General features: G+C 40.8%; 1 protein-coding gene across 4 annotated transcripts; it reads right to left on the bottom strand.

Annotated features, from left to right (window-relative positions):
• Positions 1-793: 793 nt before the first annotated feature.
• On the bottom strand, positions 794-15,504 carry ppfibp2a (PPFIA binding protein 2a). 4 transcript variants are annotated; one of them, XM_070836233.1, is made up of 21 exons: positions 15,396-15,504; positions 13,531-13,662; positions 11,381-11,677; positions 10,951-11,043; positions 9,518-9,629; positions 9,288-9,320; positions 8,599-8,660; positions 7,844-7,922; positions 7,592-7,716; positions 7,423-7,490; positions 7,274-7,334; positions 6,863-7,001; positions 5,789-5,930; positions 5,133-5,261; positions 4,666-4,816; positions 4,334-4,445; positions 3,996-4,084; positions 3,711-3,833; positions 3,166-3,291; positions 2,855-3,043; positions 794-2,774 (listed from the first exon to the last, which is right to left on the bottom strand). In XM_070836233.1, exons 1-21 carry the CDS (start codon positions 15,405-15,407, stop codon positions 2,553-2,555), a joined length of 2,496 nt encoding a protein of 831 aa, XP_070692334.1. In that variant the 5' UTR covers positions 15,408-15,504; the 3' UTR covers positions 794-2,552. The 4 variants fall into 4 exon arrangements, with proteins under 4 accessions (XP_070692334.1, XP_070692335.1, XP_070692336.1 ...); XM_070836234.1 differs by lacking the exon at positions 15,396-15,504 and adding an exon at positions 13,776-13,862; XM_070836235.1 differs by lacking the exon at positions 11,381-11,677.
• Between the last annotated feature and the right edge of the window lie 8,416 nt (positions 15,505-23,920).

Below are 23,920 nucleotides of genomic sequence, written 5' to 3' on the forward strand. Positions count from 1 at the left end.
TGCTAAATAGCTGGAAGACTAACAAGCTTTTGTCTATCTAAGTACTCAGTGGTGCACCTCACTGAGTCAACTCTGGAGGTTCAGGGCTGGCAGTCTTTGTTGCACCACATATCCACAGGCAACACTGACATCTGCTGGTTTGAAAACTTTCACTATGTGTCAACATTATCTGAGTGTGTATCCTGCCTGCTAGCATATACTGTGTATCAGATACTTTGCAATTATTAAGAGAAACAATCATACGTCACCAATAACCTCCTTTGTATTTCAAACTTCAGACAATTTGGCAAAACCCACTATCCCAATCCCTACTCCTGCAGCCCTGCAATTATCATTTAACATGGATCAATCGAATCGTGTTACACACTTATCAGCAGGACTAATTTATTTATGAACCTGTCATTTGTAATCATTGATCAGGATGTTCTCTGTTAGGGAACTAATGCTATGCAGAGGTAAAAGATTCCCTAATTATTGTGTTTGGTCTAATTGAGGCTGTGTGCTTCTGCAAGAGGGTTCAGAGGGGAGCTGACAGCTGCCCCGCCACTTTACCAGACACGCCAGCAGAATCCTAGTAGATTCACTTGGACGGAAAATTGGTGAAAAACAACCCTACACAGTATAATTTATTACACTTTGTTTCATGTGAAATGGAATATTCATACCAATGCCAGTTCTGTCTCAATACAATACAATAACTGCGTAATCATTATGATAAAGTGATATTAGATGAAATGGACATTGGTTAAAAGCATGCAAATAGCAAGCCATAGACAAATGTAACCCTAATCAAGGCAATTTTATCTGCTATATTTCATTTTGCCTTTGCTACATTATGAAACGTCATAACACAACCGCTCCACACAGCCTAAAATGTCATTCTTCGTTCTAGTCAAAAGAGTTGGCCAGAGGTTACAGTCTGGAAAGTGAAAGCAGAGAGATTCTTTATTTGGTTTGACCAACACACAAAGACCAAAAATGCAATAGAGCACAACTGGGCACATCGTTATAGTTGACCAATGTAATTGATCAAACTATTTCTTTGAAACTTTATTTGCCTTTGATGAAAAATCAGAAAAGAAAAAGAAAGCAGAGACGTGGTTCTTTACTTGCTGTTGTTTTGTTCTGAAACAGACATTGTGACATTGAAACTGGTTCAAAGTTGAGGCTGTATACTGTACATCCTTTTTATTGTACAATCAAATCAAAAACCATCTTCATGGGGTCAACATTCCCTGGACAATGACTACTTTTAACTGTCTCTGTATAACCCCTAAACACATATTATGTTTCGGTGAAATTGGCAATGCATCATATTTTTTTCTTTACTTTAAACAAACTTTTCAACTGTATGAAAACAAGCCTATTTTAAAACGTAGCTGTTAATATTGACCAACCAGAGGATCATTGATTCATTTATTTCAATTTTCTCACCAGCCAAATCAAACCAGGATCCATTTCAGTCTACTGCAGCCAGCTACATTAAAGCAGCTATTCAGGCCCTTCCACTTTGAAAGATCTGCACCAGAAAAGACCAAAATGTCCTGCACAATAGTGAGGAGCTAAGTGTTCTTGCATTTTTAATTGCTGACCAGTAGTGGGCAGTCTTGGATCAAGTGCTCATTAAAGATCCATCTGCAGGAAGTGATCAGGTCTTTGCACCACACTCAGCTTCTCTCTGACTATAATGAAATATGATGCAACAATGCTAATATTTTTCTGCAACTGAAAAGTCTCAAATACTCAAAACTACAGCTGTTCCACAATCACATGAGTACTGTGTGCTATGATTTAGCTAAAATTAAATATGATCAAGCTGTTCACAGACAGTAGTAAGGATTTAAGCACCAGATGGCAGCAAAATCATCTGCTTTAATGGAGACTAATAGTTTGGTTAGGTCTTTTTTTCCTTCTTCTTCTTATCTAAAAAAAAATCAACAGGTCTAAATGATGACCTGCTTATAATATTACTGCATATTCACAAGTATCTTATGAAACAAGCCAACCGTACAATACCTGTTATATAAGCTATACAAACAAGACTTTGAAGTTTCAGAAGAAAAGGTTTACCTTCAACAATCAACATTACTCAATTTTATATTGTTTTAGTTAATTATACAGGAAATGAATGAGAAACATTCTCAAGCTAAGTGGTGTCAATTATTAAACCGTACAGCCCATCCAGAAATCCAAGAAAAGGTCACCAATATTCTAACTAATCTACAGAAGTTCAGATACAAAATGGTCAGTAAAATGGATTGTTTTAAAGCAAAAAAAAAAAAAAAAAGCTTTGGAATCCAACTGTATAAGGAATGCAGAGAGCAGCTTTCATTAAACATTTCATCACCACTTTTGATTGTAGAACACTGTTTAAGCAACATCTGGTTAAAAATATATTAACAACAATTAACATCAGCGTCTTTGCAGCCCATCCAGCAAATCACTTGGATTCCTTTGGGGTCATTTCTGTATTAGAATTTCCACTGACTCACAAAGTCACTTAGTGGGAGAGTGTGGTGGAGAGGGTGGAGTTTCCTACTGTATTTTTTAAATTATTGTTTTGGGCCATTAGCCTGAGCTTTTATGCCCAACTGCTCCCGCCTCTCAGGCTGTCTGTCCAAGCTGGGGCTGAGGCCTCTAAGTGCTGCAGAGGGCAAGCGAGAAACCCCATTCACCGTAAGTGCTCCACTGTCTATTGGGCAGATAAAGTCCGCAGATTCATCAGGTTTTCTCTTTCTGAGATGACTGAACTGGGTGAAACCCAACTTCTTTGGCTGAAAAAAAGGCAAACCCATCAATAAATAATTTTGATTTCATCAATCACAGAACACTTTGGCTTAGATTGTGCTCTTACCTTTACTTTTGCAGTGGTGGTGAGGGGCACATGGCCTGTGGCATTGCCATACTCTCGCTTCTCCTGCGTGGCCTGCAGCCCCACCAGGGCAGAGAAGGCAGTGGCGAGGTGGCGGCGGAGCAAAGTCTTCTGTGGAGGAATATTCAACAGCAGGGCCAAGGTCTCAGCGCTGAAGCGAGGTTCCAGGATCTATGGTAGAGCATATTGACAGCAGGTGACAGCAACACATTTATGTCTCCAGGCATGTCATGGAGCCATATCATGTCAGTATGACTTAAAAAACTTTCATTCATTCATTTTGAAGTACTTACAATCAGCCCTCCATGAACGCCGCTGCCCCGTAGATTAGGAGCATACTCAGCGAGGTCCACTGCTCTTAGCCACTCCATCACACGATGGTTAGACCACTGCACCACCTCTGAGGGAGAGGGCTGTTTCTGAAGAAGTTTAAAAAGTATACATATTAACTGCCATTATAACACCTTTCATCTCACTCACGACTGTTTGACCCATCTTCTAAATGCACCTGCAGGCAAAATGGAGCACATACAAGTCTAGGACTGTGGAGGTACTGTGAAAGTATTTAACGTCTGTGTGTCACCATCTTGTGGGCAATTAATGTTACGACACCTGTTCCCCATCTAAGTGCAGTTTCTCAGAGAAAAAACGTCTCGTGACAATGTCATTATGTTTAAATGTTTACTTCAAATGTTAACATTTCAGATGAGCACACATTATGTAGGATAACACAAGATATACATATAACTACATATAGCTACATATAACTACAAACAATACAATCTGGCACAACCCACAATTTCAGTTTTTCCACTTACTCCTTTCCATTTGGGCTTACCTCTTCCCCCGGCCTACGCCGAAGACAGTTGGGGTTGAACTTGTTGGCATGTAGGACATGGATGGCACATTTAATACTAAGATGATGAAGCTGACTGGTGACCTTCAGGGTCAAGAGGTCATTCTGAGTGAACAGCAAAAGAATATGAGTGAACTTTAAGAAAGTTACACAAATTCACTTGTTCATTCTCATTCATCTTATTTTGAAATCATGTCTGAAATCTAAGTGAATGTATTTGCAGGCCTCCATTTTCATGGATAATGATTAATGAGGGTTAAGTCTTACCACTGTGAGGTATTGTATCATTCGACCATCTACTCGAGCTTCATGGAATTGGTCTTTATACTGAGGCAACCCAATATCATCCAACCAGCCTAAATGGGTGAAATCAGAGTTCACTTCACTCACTAAATCTTTCAATGCTGATAAAACAAGTTCACTGTAACTGCTCAGTTCCTGGTTTTGAATGCTGGCTATATTTGGATTCAGATTTTTTCAAATATACATCTCACACATTACATGTCTTTGTTTAGTTTGTGGCAATGACTCTCTATTTGCAGAGGTGGTTAAAAAGAAAATGTGCAGCATAAAGATCAAAATGTTGCATACAGAAAGAGACTTACGAGTGACCCAGATGTAGTCCAGCTCTGAAGATTTCTCTATAACTTTAGTGGTGAATGCATTGAGAGCGAGCTGCAGCTTCTTCCTGTGCAGCGGATTCTTCATTCCCATCTCCTGAAGTGGGAAAGAAAGGTTTGTCACAATAAAAGTAAAGAACAGGGTATAATTGGTGGTTTACCTACACACCATGCAATTCAAATTATGCCCGTGAACATTTTTTTTAATCTAATACTTAAAAACTGTGTATCAGTGATTTATGAATATATAATAACTGAGTTGTAAATGCAAGATGTTTTATTTAAATGGCATTCACTGTGTGGTTTTATTCTCTGACCTTTTCAAAATCCTGAGGTGTGGCAGACAGCAGCGTCTGTCCATTTTCAACCCACTGTCTGGTGAGATTGACATACTGGCCCAGCCCATAATCTTCTAACCAGCCACACACCTGCTCCTTGGTCCACTGGCTGAATGGAATATTCATGTCACTGAAATCAAAAAGCACAAATCAGATAATTGAAGCAAAAGCTTGAATGTAATGGATGCTCATTTAAATATAAAAGTCCTGCACTCCAGCTGTAAAGTCAAATTGGTTTTGCCAAAAATGTACTAAACAAGAATTTTGTACAAGAGCCTTCTTTCATTTGGGTGTTTAGGAAGTGGTGGAGGTGAGGAAGAGGCAGGAAAAACAAACCAAATTCTTCTGAGGCAGCAAAGTATAATGTTGACCTGATACAAAACCCTTACAAGCTTAAAAGAAGAGTCTGGTACCACAAGGTCAGGTGGAGGCACACTGAGCTTTACCGTGCAGAGTCATAAGATTCGGGGGTGCGGGTCAGTCTTGGTCCTGCTGTCGCACGCAGTCCTCCCCTTCTAAACTGACCAGCATCTGGATCTGCTGCCTGGAGCCCCCCAGACTGGGTTCTTCGAAGTCTATATGGATGAGCGTAAACTCTCAGGATAAGAAGTACAACAATAATGCATTTGGCACTATCAGTATACGCTCACTTTATTGTTGTTACATATAAATAATAAGATGGAAGATAAAGGTAATGCAAAACATACAAAATGCTTAAAATCACTGTAGTCTTTTAATTCTAATGAAAGTCAATTAATCATTTATGTGTTAACAGCTGACAGTTTTGTGTAACTGTAATTTCAGTAATTTTATAGTATGTGTTTACTTGATGGCAGGGCAAGTGTAGTTGCAGATGGATATTTCAATATATGCATAAATTATTAATTAATAATTTTTTCTCTGTATACCACATAAGTACCGATAGATGTTACTTATAATAATCTAAAAATATGTAATTATGCCATGTAATAATTCATAGAAATCATATGTTATTTAGACCATTTAGATCTACAGATATCTATGGTTGTACCGTTTTCGGCCCACTTAGACACCATGTGTGTTGATGTACTGTTGACGTATCAATGTATTTTCACACACTCACTTTCCCCAGAGTCTCTTGAAGCTCCTGTTATTCTTCATGTATTCTGGTGAGCCCACAGCTCGCTGGCCAGCCTGTTTATTTGCTCCAGAGTGAACAGGGGAATTATCGCTTGACGTGCTGTCGTCGACTCTCTCCAACTTTCCTTTAAGAGGTTGCAAAAACCACATTCAATTTAACACAACTAAGTACAAACATGTACACTCAATTTGTGTGAGTGTGCTGGTGAGGGCTACTTAGATGCATCATTTCATAGATGCATTTGATAAGTTAAAATGGCAGTTTACTTGTGATTATAAGAGCAGACATTGCGTCACTGTAATCTTGCCAAAACAAAAGGCATTTCACTAATGGTATCCTTGAAAAGATTAGACAGCCTATATTTATAATTTCCTGTAGTTGAGGCACTGTTAAACCCAAGCTCTTGATGATGATGATGATGATGATGATGATGATGACTGGGTAAGCAGTAAGCCTTTTTTCTTTGCATGCTGAACAGAACATTAATAGCTAAGTAGTGCACATGTGGTGGTCTGCCTTTTCACAATGCTCTATTCAGGAGAGGGAACACAGGTTACACACCATCGAGTTTAGCAAATAATTCATCTGTTAATGCCCTGTGAAAAAGAAGGGGTTTAAGTTAAATTTTACAAGGTGTGATCCCTAATATACAGGCTCCATTTAGTTGCCACACTATAGCAGAACGCAGCTGAGAGAAATCAGGGTGGGGCCCAAGTTAAAACTGGTCAGTGAAGCTGAGAAAGGGTGGAGCCGAGATGAATGTGGTCAATCAGAGCGAGAGAGAGGGTGTGTTTGGTAAGAGAGTCTCTCCCATGATCCATCTGCTCTGTCAGGGGCCTCTGTAATTAGCTGTGATCAAAGGTACAGTGGCCGTCTGGTCAAAGGAGAGCGGTTTGTTCCAAATATGAATTGTGCCTTTGCTCATGGGAGTTAAAGGCCTCACAACTTTCCACAGAAAAAGGAAGTCCGCTCCTATATCAGGGATTATTACTGAACACTATCCATCATAGCATGAATAACATCGTGTAGAGCCTGAGTTAATATATCTGGATTTACTTTGGCTAGAGTCTCCATCTTCACTCCCATTGGGAGACCTCTGACTCTGGATTTCACTGCTGCTGTCTCCAGCCCCGTTCTGCTCTGACAGAGAGGAATTCACAGGCAGCGTCTGACTCCTGGTGTCACCCTGACCAGTCTGGATAAACCACACACAGATACGAATAGAAAAAACAGCATTTTTACTAAATCATGAAAACGACTTTAAATTACTGTGCAAGACAGTATAATTTTTATACAAACAAGCACATTCTGACTTCTCTTACGCCACAATTATATAAGAAAGAATGCAGTAGTTTGTGTATTCTGTTGAGAACTCAAGGATTGGAAGCATTCAATGTTGATTATACTCATAATCAATAAATGACAGCACGATAGCATGTTCTTATTTGTATGATAATTGAAGAATACCTTTTCCAAAGGTCCATTTGTCAGGTCATTCATGCTACTCGATAAAGTCTGTGGCTCTGTTCTGAGGAGATAAAAGCTCAATCATCTCAGTAAAATCCAAAAGAAGAAGCACTGGTGAGTCATTCATTGATGAAAAGCCACTTCACTACCTGGGATCACTGTCCCTCTGGGTTGATGTAAGCGATGTTTGTTGGGAGGAAGAACTGTTTGTGGAAACCTGTGATGGATTAAAAAAAAAAGGAACCAAAATCAAAATTGTTTTCATGCATAGAGTGAACTTCATCTAGTACGGGACCAAATCAGATTGTTTATACCCACTTCAGACTTCACATCCTCAGATTTTGCACTGGCAGAGTCAGTATTCTTCATCAGCCCATGCTCCTCTTCCTCACTGCTGCTTGACGGAGTCCTACCATTTGACAATGACCGAACAGCAGATGGAGCTACAGTAACAAAGAAATATTTTTCCCTTAACTCAAGCACTGACATACGTTTCTGTTAGACAGACAACGTGTGGTGGTTTTTGCCGACACAATACAATTGCTGCAAGGGAAGCATACAGCTGATTACCTTGCCTTGTGGTGTGAGTGACCTCTCTGAATTGCCTGCACTGATTCAGCAGCAGAGTGAGCTCTTCAATGCGTCGGTCCTGAACAGAGAGGTCAACAAAACCCAATTAAGATGTTTATCTAAGGTTAGAAACCACACATATGGACTATGCTTCACTCTGTTACCGACCAATATGCCACACAAACGCCCCTCATTCACCATATGGCCTTTACATCAAAGCAGTGGATAGGGAGGGGATTGACACTGGCCTGGCTGGAGAGCTTAGTTGTGGTAACCAGCTGTGTGGAGTGTGTGTTTTTGAAGTGGTGCCCATGCCTGGCTTTGACATGGTTTTCTTAATGCAGCTCACTCCAAAATTAGGCTTGGCAGGTCGAGGCCTATTTATGTGTGGCTTTGCCTGAAATGGTTCGTCTTTTGGGTGTGTGTTCGTGTGTCTTCACTTGTGTGCCACATGTACGCCCGCGTCTGCAAGTCTTTAAAGTCCAAGATTCTCCAGGAGGGAGAATACAAAAGCCCCTCTGTACTATAAATGGTTGGAGGGAGGTGCCTCTGAGAAATGACAACATCTAAAAACAGTTACCTTCTAACCTTTTAAACAGCAGGGATGATCGCACTCCTATATACAGGCCAGTAAGACACTTTACATTGTAGTAAAGCAATGACAACACATACACACTGCTCTATACAGCATAATCACTTACAGCTGTGTTGACCAGAGAGAGAAAGGGCAGGTTTCCAAATCAGTGGTAACTCACCTTTTCATCATTGGCAGCTACCAGTGACTTCATTCCACTCCTAAGCTTCTGCAGCTCCTGGTCTACAAAGAGAAACCCCACACTCATTATGAATCTGTATAGGCGGCTGCTCATCTCATAGAAATGATCATTTTGTGAAGACACATATGGGGATATGGTTATTAAGAAAGAAAGGAAAGGCAAAAATACATGCTAGCATGTAGATTTATTCCTTACAAGAGTGCCATCTAAACCCTGTATTTTTAGATTCACCCAAGCCTTTTTTTTATCCACCAATTATAGCTTTAGCCATGTCAGCTTTCACATATTTGGGCCCACAGTCCATAGACACTTGCTTTGTGACAACTGCAGGCATACAGGCAGAATTGCTGGTGAGGAACAGTCATTATACTAAGCAAGTACCCAAGAGAAGTGCTTATCTGTGACAGACAAAATTAAGAACAAACAAGACGTTTTGCTCTCAGTAATCCATAAAGATAATGAAGAGGCCAAAAGGAAGAGAGACAGTGCATCAAGTCATTTTGGAAAACCAGTTGGTGATTGTCAAAGCTGCCCCTTGGAGCAGAAGGAAATAAAAGATAATAAAATAAAGAGAAATGTCTTTAGAGAGGGGGAAAAAAATAAAAGATCAGAAGCAGACATGGCCCATGGGTTTAAAATGATTTTCATTAAGTACTGTTCAGGCTTACATTTGGTGTTTAGCCTCTTCCTGTACATCTCCTCTGAGAGAGAGAGACAGAGACCCTTGATGAGACAGTGTATTAAGGGCCAAGACAGACTTTTCCCACAGCTGTTACTGCGAGTTAATGAATGCAAAAAGGAGTCATTAACTGTGTCACCTATCAGGCTGGGTAACTCTGTCACACTGAGAGGCAGTTGGCGGGTTGGTCGAGGGCTCGAGGCAGGGTGCTTTTCTTACCTCTCTCCGAGCTCTCGGGGGATAGAGAGGGTCTGGCCAGCAGCTGAGTGTGCAAGCTCTCGATCTCAGCGTTCTTACTGAGCAGAAGCTGCTGAAGGCTGCTGATCTCTGCCTGTGGGTGCCACACAGTGAGAAATCTTAGCAGGGAGGACATGCAGTTCTGCACAAATGAACTGTGTCTGCCAAAACATGTCTGTTTAAACATGCATAGCTAAAAGCACTTTCACAGTCACAAAAACAAGACATGTACATGCATCCTAATTGAAAATGCCAGTACACGTCTTCTCTTGAAACCCAAATCTGCTAAGATATTGATGTTTGTTTCCACCACTACCTACATATAGGACACCCACAACAGAGCACAGAAATGTTTCTTCTCTGAATTCTTAAGAACCAATTTAGGCCACTACTGTCTGGAGTTTGTAGTTTGTTTTGAAGTAAGTTACACAGTATGAGGAATAAACAGATGGCAATAAAGTCAAGTTCAGGCTGATCTCGTTGCCAGTATGTCCTGCCTGTATGTTGTGTGGAACAAAGTAGAAAATACACTTTTTTCAACATATGTGACATTATGCCGCTTTATCAAAACATTATTTCACACTGGCTTATTTTAAAAGGCGGAGTAAGCTTCATAAACTCACACATAAAAGCTTTTTATAGCTCTGTCATATCAACATCTGTCGCCAATTATTCAAGCGCGTCCATTAAGATTTTCCAAGCCAGGTTAAAACAATATTTGTCTAACAATCCTCAACCAGTAAGCAAAGCTCTAAACTGAGAACAACAAGGAGGATATTTCTGTGAAATGTAGTGTTTGTGGTTCTGGGAACACATCCAGGTGATGGAGAGATGCCAATGGGATATTTGATGATCTACTAAAAACTTCAAAAACACCAATACCAATCTTGTTGTGACTATAGGTTGACCAGGCATCATGAGTTAGTTTGTTGTGAACAAATTGAGTTAAAAGTGAACTAGCAAATTTGTTTCAAATCAAACTACTGTTTGAGTGGGCAGGTAGAAGAATACCAGCACAATGAATTAAATCTAACGTACAGATACAGACAGCTGTCGTACTGGAAGTGAAAGAGAGCAAGTAAGACTCAGAAAGAGATAATGAAATATTAGGAGGGATAATCTAGTCTCTTATTAGTTAATGCCATGGAATTCTACCAAAGTATATAAGTCGGACATTTAAAAGGGACGAAGCCATCATTAAATCTATTTCTACCACAGTTTCAAATAGAAGGTAAAAAGTTCCCAGACTACTTAAGAAAGCATAGGTGAGGAAGAGTGTGTGCAAAACAGAATGACTCACTTAACTGGCTGGAACATCGGATTGGGCAGCATTTAGGAAAGTTAAGTGCACAGTTAGCAGTGGAATTTGGCTATTTGTATTGCAAAGTCTAGACACCATGAAAACTCTCTTTTACCTTTGTTGCTTTGAGTTTCTTTTCATACTGTAACTTCTGATCTTCCAGATGCTCCACCTTGTCCTTGAGTATCCTGAGCTCTTTAAACAAGCCCTGAAACAGATCATATGAGAACATTAGCTACTGTATATATCCAGGTGATGTAAGTTAATCTGCACATGGCTCTTTCATAACAAATATTATTAAATTACATGAAATGCAACTGTTAGTTGGGGCACAGACTGACGCATAGGATAAATACAATTAGCTTTGCTGTTTGTCTAAGATTATTATTATTATTAATAAACAGTGACATTAAGCTCTGCCACAGATATTTAATGAGAGCTTGTTCTATTTGCATCTGAACCTTTTAATCACACAGACACACACTACAGTGAGACAACCCATGCTGTACACAACATTAGAAGTCATGCAGGCAGGCTGTGCCTACACTTTCTCCTCCACAGTGGTACTCCTGCTCTGCATCTGAGCTACCCTCCTCCAGGGTGCGTGTGTTCACATCAGACCCATCTGGAGCTTCTTCTAGTTTATGTGTCACCCCAGAGGTTCTGTCACAGGATGGCCCGGGGTTTGAGCCCCTGCCCTCAGTGGACTCAGTGGGGCACAAGACTGGAGAAGTGCTATCAGCCGGGATCTCCAAGGCCTTTTTCTCCTGGATCTTGCTATTGATCTCCTTCTGAAACCTACACATCTGCTCCTGCAGCTCACTAATGAAATTTACCACAATCTGACAGATGCAGTGGGAGAGAAAGAATTGAGAGAAAAGTTTAGAAACACTGTAGAATAGGTGTAAATATCTGTGTTTGTGTGTGAGTACACCGTTTTAGATATGATCTTTAAAATCAGGTTTTTTCTCTACCTCATTTCTACTTAATCTGATATTAAAACCCGGAAAGTGTAGATTTGGTCCCGAGTATGAATACATACAGATGATAGTGAACCTAAATTTGAAACACAACTCTTTGGCTGGGCTAGTTAGTCAGCTGGTCTAGGTAAACACATTTGTTTTTTATTGTTTCATGAACCTGAACTTCCCTCTTGCTTTGATCATAACTCTCAACATTATGTTGTGCCATAAGCCTGAATAGATTGCAAGAGGGGTCAGTAGGTTTGTCATCTTTTAGAAATGGTCCGTGCCCATGTTCCTTCAGAAAGAGTGTAAACAGCAGCCCAGTTATGCTCGGACTGTGAACACAGGAAGTCTCACTTGGGGTCTGGTACAGCGGATATGACAGATGATATGGTGTGCCTCTATGGCTAAATTTAACTATGAGTTTGCAGGCTCCACAGCAAGTAAGCTTCTACAAGTTACTGTGTGTGTGGGGGGGGGACATGTTTGTGGAATGGAGGCAGCACGTGGGAGGCCAGTAAAGTGTTCAAAGCCGATTTTTCTCCTATTCTCCTTAAGTCCGAGCAGCTGTTGTAGGGAAAGTTGCGTTTGTGCACATGACGAAAGCAGGATTAAGAAGTGCTGGAACAATGCTGTCCACTAAAACACTCCTACAGTGTGCCATTTACTTCTGCCTGGAAATGCAAATCAAATCCCTATAAACACTTAAACTTGTTTAAATCAATAATTTTTCATTCACTTTATAGATGTCAAACATTTTTAGGAACATGCCTTCTGTCAGGAAGAGGGTCCCTCTGTCAGAATGGCTTAGTCAACCTTTACCCACCACCAAGAACAAAATTCTCTGGGCTGGAGCCTACACACGCTCATATTTGGCCCGCCATCCATCATGCCAGCTCCGCTATGCCTGAACTCTTTTAACCTACGGACACAAAGGCTCTTTGACCAGCACTGTTTTGACAGTAACTGCATACAGTACAGTATCCTTTCAGGTAGTAACACTGCTTCCCCTGCTTCCTCTCTGTCTAAGTCATATGGTCACTGAATGCCCAGGATGTCTGCTGGTAACCTAACACGTCGGTCTTAAGCAAATATATGATTCAGTTTAAACTGACAAAAAAATTAAACCCCTCAGAGACTTTTTTTCCGGTAGACTTTGCCTAGGAACAACAGAGCCAGGGTTTGGGTGAATGTTCCTCTGCATCCGTCCAGAAAGTGTTTATGGTCCTCCATAAAATCACCAGCTGACTTAGAGGTTCAATCCATCTGAACACAAGGCAGATTTTTGTGTGTACCCTTGTCATTCCTGGCAGAGTAGGTTAAACGTTCCAAGGACTTCGGTGAAAAAGAAGTTCCTGAGGATTTCAGCTAAACTAATTCCTCATGGCAAACAGCCCTCTATGGAAAAAAAAAAACGGCAAGGCCATTTGGAATTGTTGCGATCACATTCGCAATCACAAATTTGCAAAACTATGAGGTTTAATTGTGAAATTAAAGTCAGAGTCAACTGATTGCTGGGTCAGACTTTGGAGGAATGCATTACTTATTAATAAAAAGCAAGTGAATCAAGTCCAACTGGTACTACTCAATAATGCAACCTTGTTTTGATGGACACATTTTAGCCTTAAAAAAGTTCAAACACAGCCGTACCTATATATTGTATTGAATAATAAAGATAAAACCTTTCTGGCCACAAATAATAAGCATTTTGGCTCTGTGAGAAGCCCTACCTCAGCTTTGTGCTGCCTTTCGGCCCCTTGGCCCTGTTTTCCCTCCATGTCTGCGAGCTTTATTTTCAGGTAGGACACCTCCCCCATAAGACTCAGCTTCTGGCTCTCCAGTGACGTCCTATGCAGGAGCTCCTGTCATCAACAGCATTCAGCAAGAGCATGAAACAACACAAACAGACATACAAGTAAATACAAACATACATGAATACACTGTCCCTCCAATGATGACAACACTCAATACTTACTGAACAAAGGCAACATTAAATATGAGGAACAGCAAGCTTACAGCTCTGTAATGACAGTCCCCTCAGACAAACCCACTGGTTTCAGACGCTGTTTGAGTGGCTAAATATACACAACCCATGACCACTATTTATAATGCCTATTTCACAGCTCACTCAAAGTACACAGCAGAGGGGGAGAGAGAGGGGGAGAAAGGAAGCGAGAGAGAGAGGTACAGAGAGCATGCAAAACATTCGTAGAAAGAACATTAAAATAACTTTGACAGGTGCATTTCACAGTGAACTCCGGCCAATCAAACCTGGTGCTGAGGGGGACTGTGGGTCTGCTATACAGTTCTGTGACAATCTGCCCTGAATGGCTGTCAGCCTTGGGAGTTAAGCCAGGCTATGTGGGCAGATGTATTACTAATTTGGTTGATGTCAAGCAGGTGCTAAATCACTCAAGTCCAGAAATGAGCATCTGACATAGGCAAACAGTACATATGGATACATCCATTTAAAACTCTGGCTTTGGAAAATATCTGGGCTTCTTCTAAAGTGCACATGGAAAATATTAGAGCTTTGTCACCAGGAAGAGATTTACGGCTCAGGTCCAAAGCCTCATAATGACCATGTCTCCAAGAAACCAGCCCTGGCTGCCCTTTGAAACGCTGCACACATACAGCCGAGCGCATAGAAGTGCGTATTACATTCACAACTCATCAGATAACTTAAAGACACATTCCTGGAGGAATTTAGTCCTGGAAATTAGCCACAATACGTTGAAACAGTCTACTTTGAAAGGGCATATAACAAGAGCTGCATTATAAGAATGAGATTTAGTCTGTGCAGTACCTGGTTTATCCTGCTCCAGTGTCTGTGTCCAGCAACGGAAGAATAAGTGTATTTCCCTCATGGATGCAATGGATTCACGTACTGTAGTTTCAGTAGATTAAACTCTTATGCATCCATTCCATTCAGTGTCCTTAGCAGTCGAAAGTTGCAGACGCTGAAAGTTGCACTTCTAACTCTTAAAGGAGCACCACCCCTATTCTTTCTCCCTCCCATCTCTCCACCTTTCTCAACTGTTCCTCCCTTACTCATTTGTTCCTCTTTTCTCTGTTGTCCTCCCTCTGTGTGTGTGTGTGTGTGTGTGTGTGTGTGTGTGTGTGTGTGAGCATGCAGGGACTAGTGGTTACAGGTTGGGGGTGTGGCTAATAGTACTGTAATCACCTGCCCAGACACACCGTTCTGGCCCTGCATGAACCAGAAATACACTCTGAGACACTGTGCTGGAATGAGTCTGAGCGTCCTAAATATTTTGGTTGTCAAGGTAATCTGCAGCCAGATACGCTGGAATCTCAGTAAGGAATTTCTTCACAGGAAGCGCAACTCATCCCGAGTTACATTCTACAGCTTATGAGAAAAGATCGGCTCTGCACAAGAGCCATACAGAAAAGATAGATGGACAGTCTGGAGCCCCGTCACATCTCATTGAATTGAACAATATTGATTTAAAAGCCCTGGATGTTCACAGATGACAGTCAGAGTTTCCTGATGCTGGTCCAGTGGTGCATCATACATTCTGGTATTGAGAAAGTCTGATGTAAGATGTTCAGACTGGAGGTCTGTAAAGCTGTGTACCTGCTGTAGCATCTCCTCTGCAGAGTTGAGTTTGTGCTGATGCTCCACCAGAGAACTCTGTAGATCGTTGATCTTGGCCCCCTGAGCCTCCACCTGGTCCGTCAGCACACTCACCTGTTGCATTTGTGTGTGTGGACGAAGAAGAGAAAGAAAGAGAAAGATTTTTTTTTCTACATAATTACTTGACAATAAAACTGTTTAGCCACCAGTTAGGTTAACATTTTATCACATGATTGCAGCCCACGCCTAGCAAAATTCTTCAGGCTCCAGATTCTCTCTTTTACCGTAGCACACATTAATATCATAGCTAGTTTCATTTAATTGCTGCACAAATTTTTCTCTGGGTCGGAGTTAGGGTTGTGCCAACAGTGCACACGTTGTGTTTGAGAAGAAATGAATGATTCTTTGTGCCTCGGTGAGTGCTTGCAATGCTTTGCTTGCTTTGGCAACATCAGCACGATGCAGGTTGAATGTAAATCTGCGCAGAAACTATTAAGGCCAAATAATAGCTAATTGCATGCTAAGAGGCAGGTCCAACCATTCAACCGCAGTGGATTTTTATAAAGGAATGTTTTATGTGAGGCCTGAAGAAACAAACAGGGCACCTGCTCTCACACACACACCTACACGCTACCGCACATGGTGGTGCTAGCCTCAACCTGTCTGAGATAAGCACTTGTTTCACTCCTCATAACTGCACACACCTACACACAAACTGTGTACAGGCAGACAAAGAAATCACACAAAACAAGACTTTCTGGTACAGCACCAAGCCCAGCATTGCAACTGTTGCTTCAACCATACACTGGAAAAGAAATACAGCATTTACGCAATATTTACAACTTAACACTCCCATCTACCTTTGCCCTCTCTCCTTCCTTTCCTCGTCTCTCTGCTCTGACACTGTTATGTGATATGGACACTGTGTAGAATCAGTTCCAACTAACAGTGTGGTGTAACATGTCCACATTTATTTGAGCAGGCTCATGTCCAATGGAATTGGTTCGCCTTTATAATCAAGAAATGCTTTAGGTTGAATGTGTTACCACTGCAACAGCCTTTTAAAGGTTATATGAATCTTAAACAAAAAGAAACAGATAGGGAAAAAATTAATGACTAATCTCACCTGCAGAATTAGTGACTCTTTGTCTCCCTCCAGACGTGATAATCGCTCCTTGTAGGACTCACTGTTGCTGGATGAATGGAGGTTTGCCTTCAGAATAAAGGTCAGCTATTAAGTTCAGTAAGTACTCTGTTAATACAGAACAGTTACCCAGTGGGTCGTATTCGGTTGACTTCAATGAGGTCGCTCAGACACATCCACAGAGATGCACGTACACACACAGCTCTCAACTCTCTGAGTGGAAACGTCTGTAAGAGGTTTACAGGTCCTAATCCAGCATTAAAAGTTGTGTATAACATTTTATACTGGCTGATTAGTGGGGGAAAAAATGTCGGTCGAAGCCTGGGCTCAGAGCTGCTTGTGCAGCTTGTGTGTCAGAGATATTTCAGAGCCATCAGTGTGCAAGGGAAGTAAAGTGCAACCAAATGAGCTCAAATTTCACAGAAATCCAGGCTTTCAACCACAATCATGGAAACATTATGTAGCCCAGCGTCCATCATCCTGAGCCAGGCAACTCAAGTGGTTTGCAATCATTTTAAAATACCATTAAGGCTTGAATGTACTCTTTGCGTCATGCTTTAAAAAAAAACACTGATTTCATATGTTTTAGCAGAATGATGTACTGTATGCATACTTTCAGTGTTTTTACAGATATTCTTACACTTAACTTTTTGTGATCAATAGCTTTTGATTCCCACACGGTCCCTCCTCTAACCCCTTGATATTCTTGTTTGTTCAGTCATTGGCAATAATAGACCCTAGTTTACTTTGGCCCTTGCTGTGCGCTTGATTATTTTCTACCTACTTTTCAGCCAATCTTAAAATAATCCAAACCTAGATCCAGGTCCTCCAAATGTGCGTCATGATTTGGACTATAATAATAATCTCAAGTGACGTTTATTTCTAATGAGCAGCACTGAAACTGACCGAGTTAAAAGATCCATATGCATTATAATTCAATCCAAAATAATAATCCAGATAAAGAAAGTTTTTGAGGCTATTTGGTCGGTTGAACGGAAGAAAATGAAGGGCTGGTGTATTGCATCGTATTTCATAGTACAGATGTTTCTCATTCTCTCATCATTCAGTGTATTTTTATCTTTTCAAGTTGTCATATCAGGGATTCTGGTTTGGCACCTTGCATGTTTGACTTGATTGCTGTTGATTTGAAGTGTAGTTAATACACTTACCTTTTCAAACGAATTAACCAAAGATCTAGTGTATCTTCAAACAATGTTATGAAGATAAGTCATAACTTATACAGGCAAAGTAAGAATTTTTTGTATGGGGAAAAATCAACTATTTTGCCCATGGAGATTATCAAGTAATATCTACCATTTTCTCAATATATTTTGAACCCGAAGCTCAAGATTTACAAGTATATTCATGAAAGGGCTCCCTCTATGGCTTTAACATTCAGCAAGAATTACAACCTAATGCAGGCAGTGAAGACTAATGACTTCTTAATGGTAACAAGATGGTATGTGTTGTCCAAAGGCTCCCTATAGGTTAGAGTGGCAGGAAATGATCTCAGCTGACATGCGTATCTATTTAACACATTACCCCTCTAGCTTCTGCATTCAACACTTTACCCACATGTCACCTCAATTTTTGATATATTTTTAAACGTATTTTATCTATTCATGTCAAAATATTTTATCAGCTTTAATAATAAAAAAAATCTTCAGTAGATTGTTCAGTCAAATGGGAATGGGACTATGACAGAATGTAAATTCTTGACATTTACCCTGAAAAAGACACGAAGCGTCTCTGTAATCCAATAATAGCTGGTAATGCTTAAAATGTAGCTACTTGATTTCTATACTTTTGGTTTTCCTGTCCAGTCCACGAACAGCATGTATATTAGATGTGTTGCACAGTCTGCAGCACACCTCTTCAGCTCACAAACAAAACACGTCTTCCTCCCATATTATCTACCATGGCAACCAATAATTATGATGTAAGAGCAGCAGCACTGCAAGAGCACAATGAACTACCAAGATCCTGTGTGCAGTTGTGGTGTAGTGTGAAGGTATGAAGACATGCATGTGGAGAATGTCTTACCTTCTTAAGCCAGGCAAAATGTTTGTAGAAATCAATATCATACTCCATTCTGCAGGCCCATTGTACTGCACTGTAGGTCTGGCTCCTAATGTTAGATACTAACAGAATTTAGCCAGTGCTGTAAAGCATGAAGGAGGATGAACGGATATCAAAATCCACAGCAAGACAAAACAATGGCTCTTAACTGTGCTGCACCCTCAGTCTCCCTGAATCCAGCTCTCCTCCTATTACAGACCCTCCATACTGCAGTTGTACAGAGAGCAGAGAGGACCTTAGTCCATGTGGTTTGGAGTCTGGGCAGCCTGAGACTTTTAGAGCTGAGCTGAATAACTCAAATTATGCCAGTTGGCTGTACTCCCTTTCTTTCTTCTCTTCACTTTTTTCTACCTATTTCTAACTTTTTTTCTCTCCTGGTTTCTCTCTGAAGCACACTCAAACTGCTTCAGTGTTTACCACGTCTCTGTTTTTCTGCTGCACGCCATGAGCCATCATCTTTTTCTGTCCTCCCTTTCTTTCTCCCTGCACCTCTGCACCTCTGTCTGTCTGTCTCTAGCCCTTTCTCTCGCTCCGTCTGAGGTTCTTCTCAGTCGAGCTGATTTTGCAGGGCTTCCTAAAGGGGCACAGGGGAGAGGAAACTTTTTTTTTTTGCAGCACATGCTTGTCAGATGTGGTGCAGAGCAAGAAGTCAGTAACGATGACGCAGAAGGGGAGGAGGAGGAGGCAGCAGAGGACACTGAAGGGGAGCGTGAGGGTAAAGTTGACAATATCATATTTAAGTGGAATAGCAGAGGGCAAACACTGGTGGTGGCTAACTGGGGCCAGACAGACAAACAGTTGTTGCAGAGAAGGGAAGATAAGAGTGATGCAGTGGTGTAAGAATAAATGAAGTAAGGGAGAAGTAGACAGTGGAAAGGCTTGTACAACTGCTTGTACTTTAAGCAGGCGCTCTGGATCTCATTACCGGTGCAGTTTGCCATAGACCCAGAGCTACTACTCCATAGCAGACAGGAAAAAGCCCTCCAGATGTTGATCACCAGGATCAAAGGCCACCATATTACACAACTAATAAAACCCGTGGACCCAGTAGTAGTGGAATGTAGCAGATCCCTATCTCGTATTTCAGATTATGAATATTTCAGATTGGCTATTGGACTTGCATCCTGGGAGTTATATAACTCCGCTATGCTCTGTCATCCAACCAACTGCTTCAGGGCCCTCAGACACGAGAGACACAGTACTCACCTCGTCTCTCTTCAGCCATTTTAGTATAACATGTGATGTATCCGTGGAGACTTGTTTCCTGAGAGAGTCCTGTTCTTCGTCACTCCCCTGGCCCTCCAGCACTACCCTGAGAGCCTCAGTCAGCTGAAGAGCCTTGAGGGCAGGGTCCACGCGTGGGGAAAGGGTCACTTCTGAGGTACACTCGGAGGATTGAAAATCCTGGTCACCTAACTGCATAAGGGCACTCAACAACCCTTCATCCATTTTGCCTGGAGGAAAGAACAACAGGAAATCAACTGAAAAGTATCCGAGAAAATTTCATTACTCGAGCGTTTTAATTTCCTAGCCATCAATACTGAGTATACAACTGATTAAAAGGTGACGGGCAGCTGCAGTATAATAAACATTGTTTCTAATATGACCTCTGGAGGGCACTATTGTGCCCCACTGTGGCTTACTGGATATAAATAGCATCAAATGTCTGAGTGCTGCACACTGTGGGTTCTGAAATCCACAAATTAGAGGCTGAACATGTAAGTTACTGTAATCATTGTGTCTAAGTTGCACAAAGTACTTTTCATATATGCTATATGAAGTTCAATCAAAGGTAATGTAGTCGGGACCCAGTGTGGACAAATGAATAGTTGGTATGTAAAGAATTTGCATTTTCAATGAAAGTGCATGATTTTTAGTTGATAGCTGTGGTGTGGTTTGTCACTACAGTGCGCTAATTGCTGGACTGTCACTGCTATTAATATAACTGTGTCTTCTGACCCTGTGCAAAAACACTGACTGAGGTTGTGACCAACGGCACTGACTAAAATGTATCACCTCTGCTAGAAAATACAGAAGGGAAGACACCAGAAAGTTCCTTGGAATCCTTGCAATTAGTGTACTGTCGGAGATATAAGCTTTAGGAAAAACAATAAAAGTACAAAGGCGTATAATCAAGTGAGGGCCTGATTGAGTGAGGAGGAATAAAGAGCTGGGAGATTACAGAAAATTTCAAAGGGTTCATCTAATCAAAACCCTGCTTACCTCTATTACAGCCGAACCTCTCAAAGTAAAATAAAGTTGTCTCTCATCCTCAATGAATTCTTTACAACACTGTTGGTAATTCGTCCATCACAATTTAAAAATCCTCGGAGTATTTGGTTCTGTGTCCTTAATACTGAGTACTGCATGTATGTGAAAGTCATGTGGGTAGTGCCGGTTTTATGGAGGCCTGCAATTACAAACTGGGCAGTCTATTGAAAATGAAACAGAAACTCTTACCAGCAATAATGTCATCCATTTGCTCCAAGGCAGCCTCCAACATGTGGCTGGCATTTGATGCCATGGCAACAAACTGTCTTATGAAGCAGCACTAGTAGATCCTCATTCACTTGTTTGAAGAAGATGGAGCGTCAGCTGAAGGAATGAGAGAGACGAAGAGATCTTGGACAGAACGAGAGAGTGTCTCAGACAACTCCCCTTCCTTGTCGCACTTAGATCTTTTTACAGCAAAGCTCCAACAGCTGTCCTGACATCTGAGTGACTTCCCAGTAAATAACCTCCTGAATGTGGCTTTTGGGTTTAAACTCTCCTCTCATTTTGCGGCCTGGCCCTTACCAATTGTCAGCGCTGCTATCCACATATGCTCAAATTTAGAGTGGTTTGTTTCTTTGTTTCTTTGAGTTTTCATTGTTTATTTGTATATCTTCTAACTCCACATCAACTACATTTGTAAATGAATTTTGACCTGTTAGTGTAAAAAACAAAGTGGAAGACGTGTCAATAAGCTCAAAACCAACTTTTCGGTGGAACTGCAGGGGTCACATCAGCACATTGGAACAGAGTAACCAGACTCTGGCTGACAATGATGACAGAGAGCACACTTCATAATGATAAGCAATGCACAATGAAGCTGGAAAAAGCAGCAGCTGACTGAGCAGTCACACCCATGAGAGCCAAGGGTCTCGTAATATTTCGAGTCAGTGTTTTGCCTTTCACAACATAAATACAATCCTGAAACTCAGCAGTCACTGAGGATATACTGGCATTTGGTAAATTACCATCTTTTAATGCTGTTCCAGCATCAGCAGGATGAGCCAGCGAAGCGGTGATGTGTGTTTGATCAAACGTCTTTGCGATGAAGGAAAAGTGTTCCTTGGGACAGAGATCACCTGTCACACCTGGAACATTAATCTGTGGAGATAATAGCCAAACGATGTAATTTGTCAAAGACAAGTTAATCTGCATTTCATTTAGCATCTGTCCATGTTGTTCAAATACCATTGCACCTGCTTATGCTTGCATGTGATCTCATAAGAAATAACATGATGTTACCATACTAACTCTGACAGTACTCGTGCGATACATAATCTTTTTTTCTACATATTGCAGTGAACCCTAAAAATCAATGATAGCACAAAACACTATACAGTTGCACTCAAAATTATTCAATCCTTTCTTGACAAGCGGCTTTAGTACTTAGTAGAACACCATTTTGCTGTTATGACCTGCTGCAAATGTGATGCTCAGCCTGACAACAGGTTCTGACAGCGTTCCTCAGGAATCTCACAGGCAGGTGGCGGCCACTCTAGTATCTTCCAGGACTTTTTCTGAAGCCTTGGTGAACCCTGAAAAGTTCCAGTTTTGTTTCATCGCTCCACAGAACATGGTTTATTTATATGGTTTCAAGCATATTGGAACATTTGGGCATAGAGGCCTTCACTGTTTAGTATGTACCTTACTATAGAAACTGAAATCTCAGTGCCTGCTACCAACAAATCTTGCTGCAGGTCTTTTGCAGTCACTGGTGGTGATGGTTTTTGGCCTCTTGCCTCCTCAGAAATCTGGTGGCAGCCGTTGATAGCTTCCTCTTTCTGCTAAGTCCAGGTAGTGCAGCCAGTGCTCCTTTAGCTTTGAACTGGTGAACTATGCTTCCAACAGCATCTCTAGGAACATTCAGAGCCTTTGCTGTCTTTTTATATCTTTTTCCTTATTTGTGCAAGGCAATGATCTCCTCTCTTAATTTTTTCTCTTGACTTATTATCCATATTTCTAACATGCAACCAAACGCCTGAGTGTTTGATGTGTTCTATCTCAAGCACACCTGAAGCAACTAATGACGCCCTCGCATCAGATGTACTGGAGACGAGACCTGATTTGCAAATGAGTGCTCTTATAAGGGATTCTATTCAGGGAGTTGAATAATTTTGTGACATTGAAAGTGACATTTTGTGTTGAATTTGGAGAAACCACCTGTAGTATTAGTTGTGTTGAGTTATTTAAATTGTTCATGTTTGAGATGTTCGTTGAACACAGCTGAAAGTTTGTAAATTTGGCAATACAACTAATTTGCAATGGGGGTTGAATAATTTTAAGTGTGGCTGTATATGAATAAACATAAATAAGGAGAACTAGTTTACATTAATAAATCAGTCTCAATCACAATGGAATAATCTGTTTTATATTATTCTCATTTAAAACATGCAACAATCAGTAATGCCATCCACTCTCTTTTGGGGGGTGGACTGTACAACTGATACTGAGATTATAACTAATCTACTCACATTTCTTATTTAGCCTGAGTTATTTACTGGTTATTTTCCTGGTTTAACTAGTTATCCACCATGATTGCCTCCTATTTCTTACTTCATCCTTCATGTCTTGTTTTAGTTCATAACCTTTGCTGTGTTATATACGATATGGCCAACAGGGTGCATCAGTAGCCAAGAAAAATATCATATGTTCATACAGAGCTCCTTGTCATGCACGAAGCTCATTTCTAAAAACAATTAAAATATACATGAATGAATTGTAGATTTCTAAAAATCAGTCTTTTGACATCTGTTGGTGCATTACTGTACAAATATTATTTCAAATTAGCAAAAAAATTAAGAACAAAAGGTATTTGCAGCTGCTAAGTCTATGACTGCTGTTCGTCTTCTCCTCTCTTAAGATATTGAACACTGAATAACTTAATGTCAGATCTTCATTGAGAATGTGCATGTATTTAAATACAGAGCCTCTGCCGGAGCTACTGTGTCGGTATATTTTTCAAGCATATTATCTACACGCAGAATTGATTTTATAGATGTGTATCATCCATTTATTTCCCCACTATGCAATA

The sequence above is a fragment of the Pempheris klunzingeri genome, chromosome 1 (genome assembly GCF_042242105.1).
Source record: "Pempheris klunzingeri isolate RE-2024b chromosome 1, fPemKlu1.hap1, whole genome shotgun sequence".
NCBI lineage: Eukaryota > Metazoa > Chordata > Actinopteri > Acropomatiformes > Pempheridae > Pempheris > Pempheris klunzingeri.

What these genes read in the sequence shown, in the direction of transcription:
- ppfibp2a (XM_070836233.1), bottom strand. An exon ending in CACTCACACCACAAGGCAAG is followed by an intron (nt 7,717 to 7,843) that starts GTAATCAGCTGT and finishes TTGTTACTGTAG; the next exon opens with CTCCATCTGCTGTTCGGTCA. An exon ending in GAATCTTATGACTCTGCACG is followed by an intron (nt 4,817 to 5,132) that starts GTAAAGCTCAGT and finishes TTTTGATTTCAG; the next exon opens with TGACATGAATATTCCATTCA.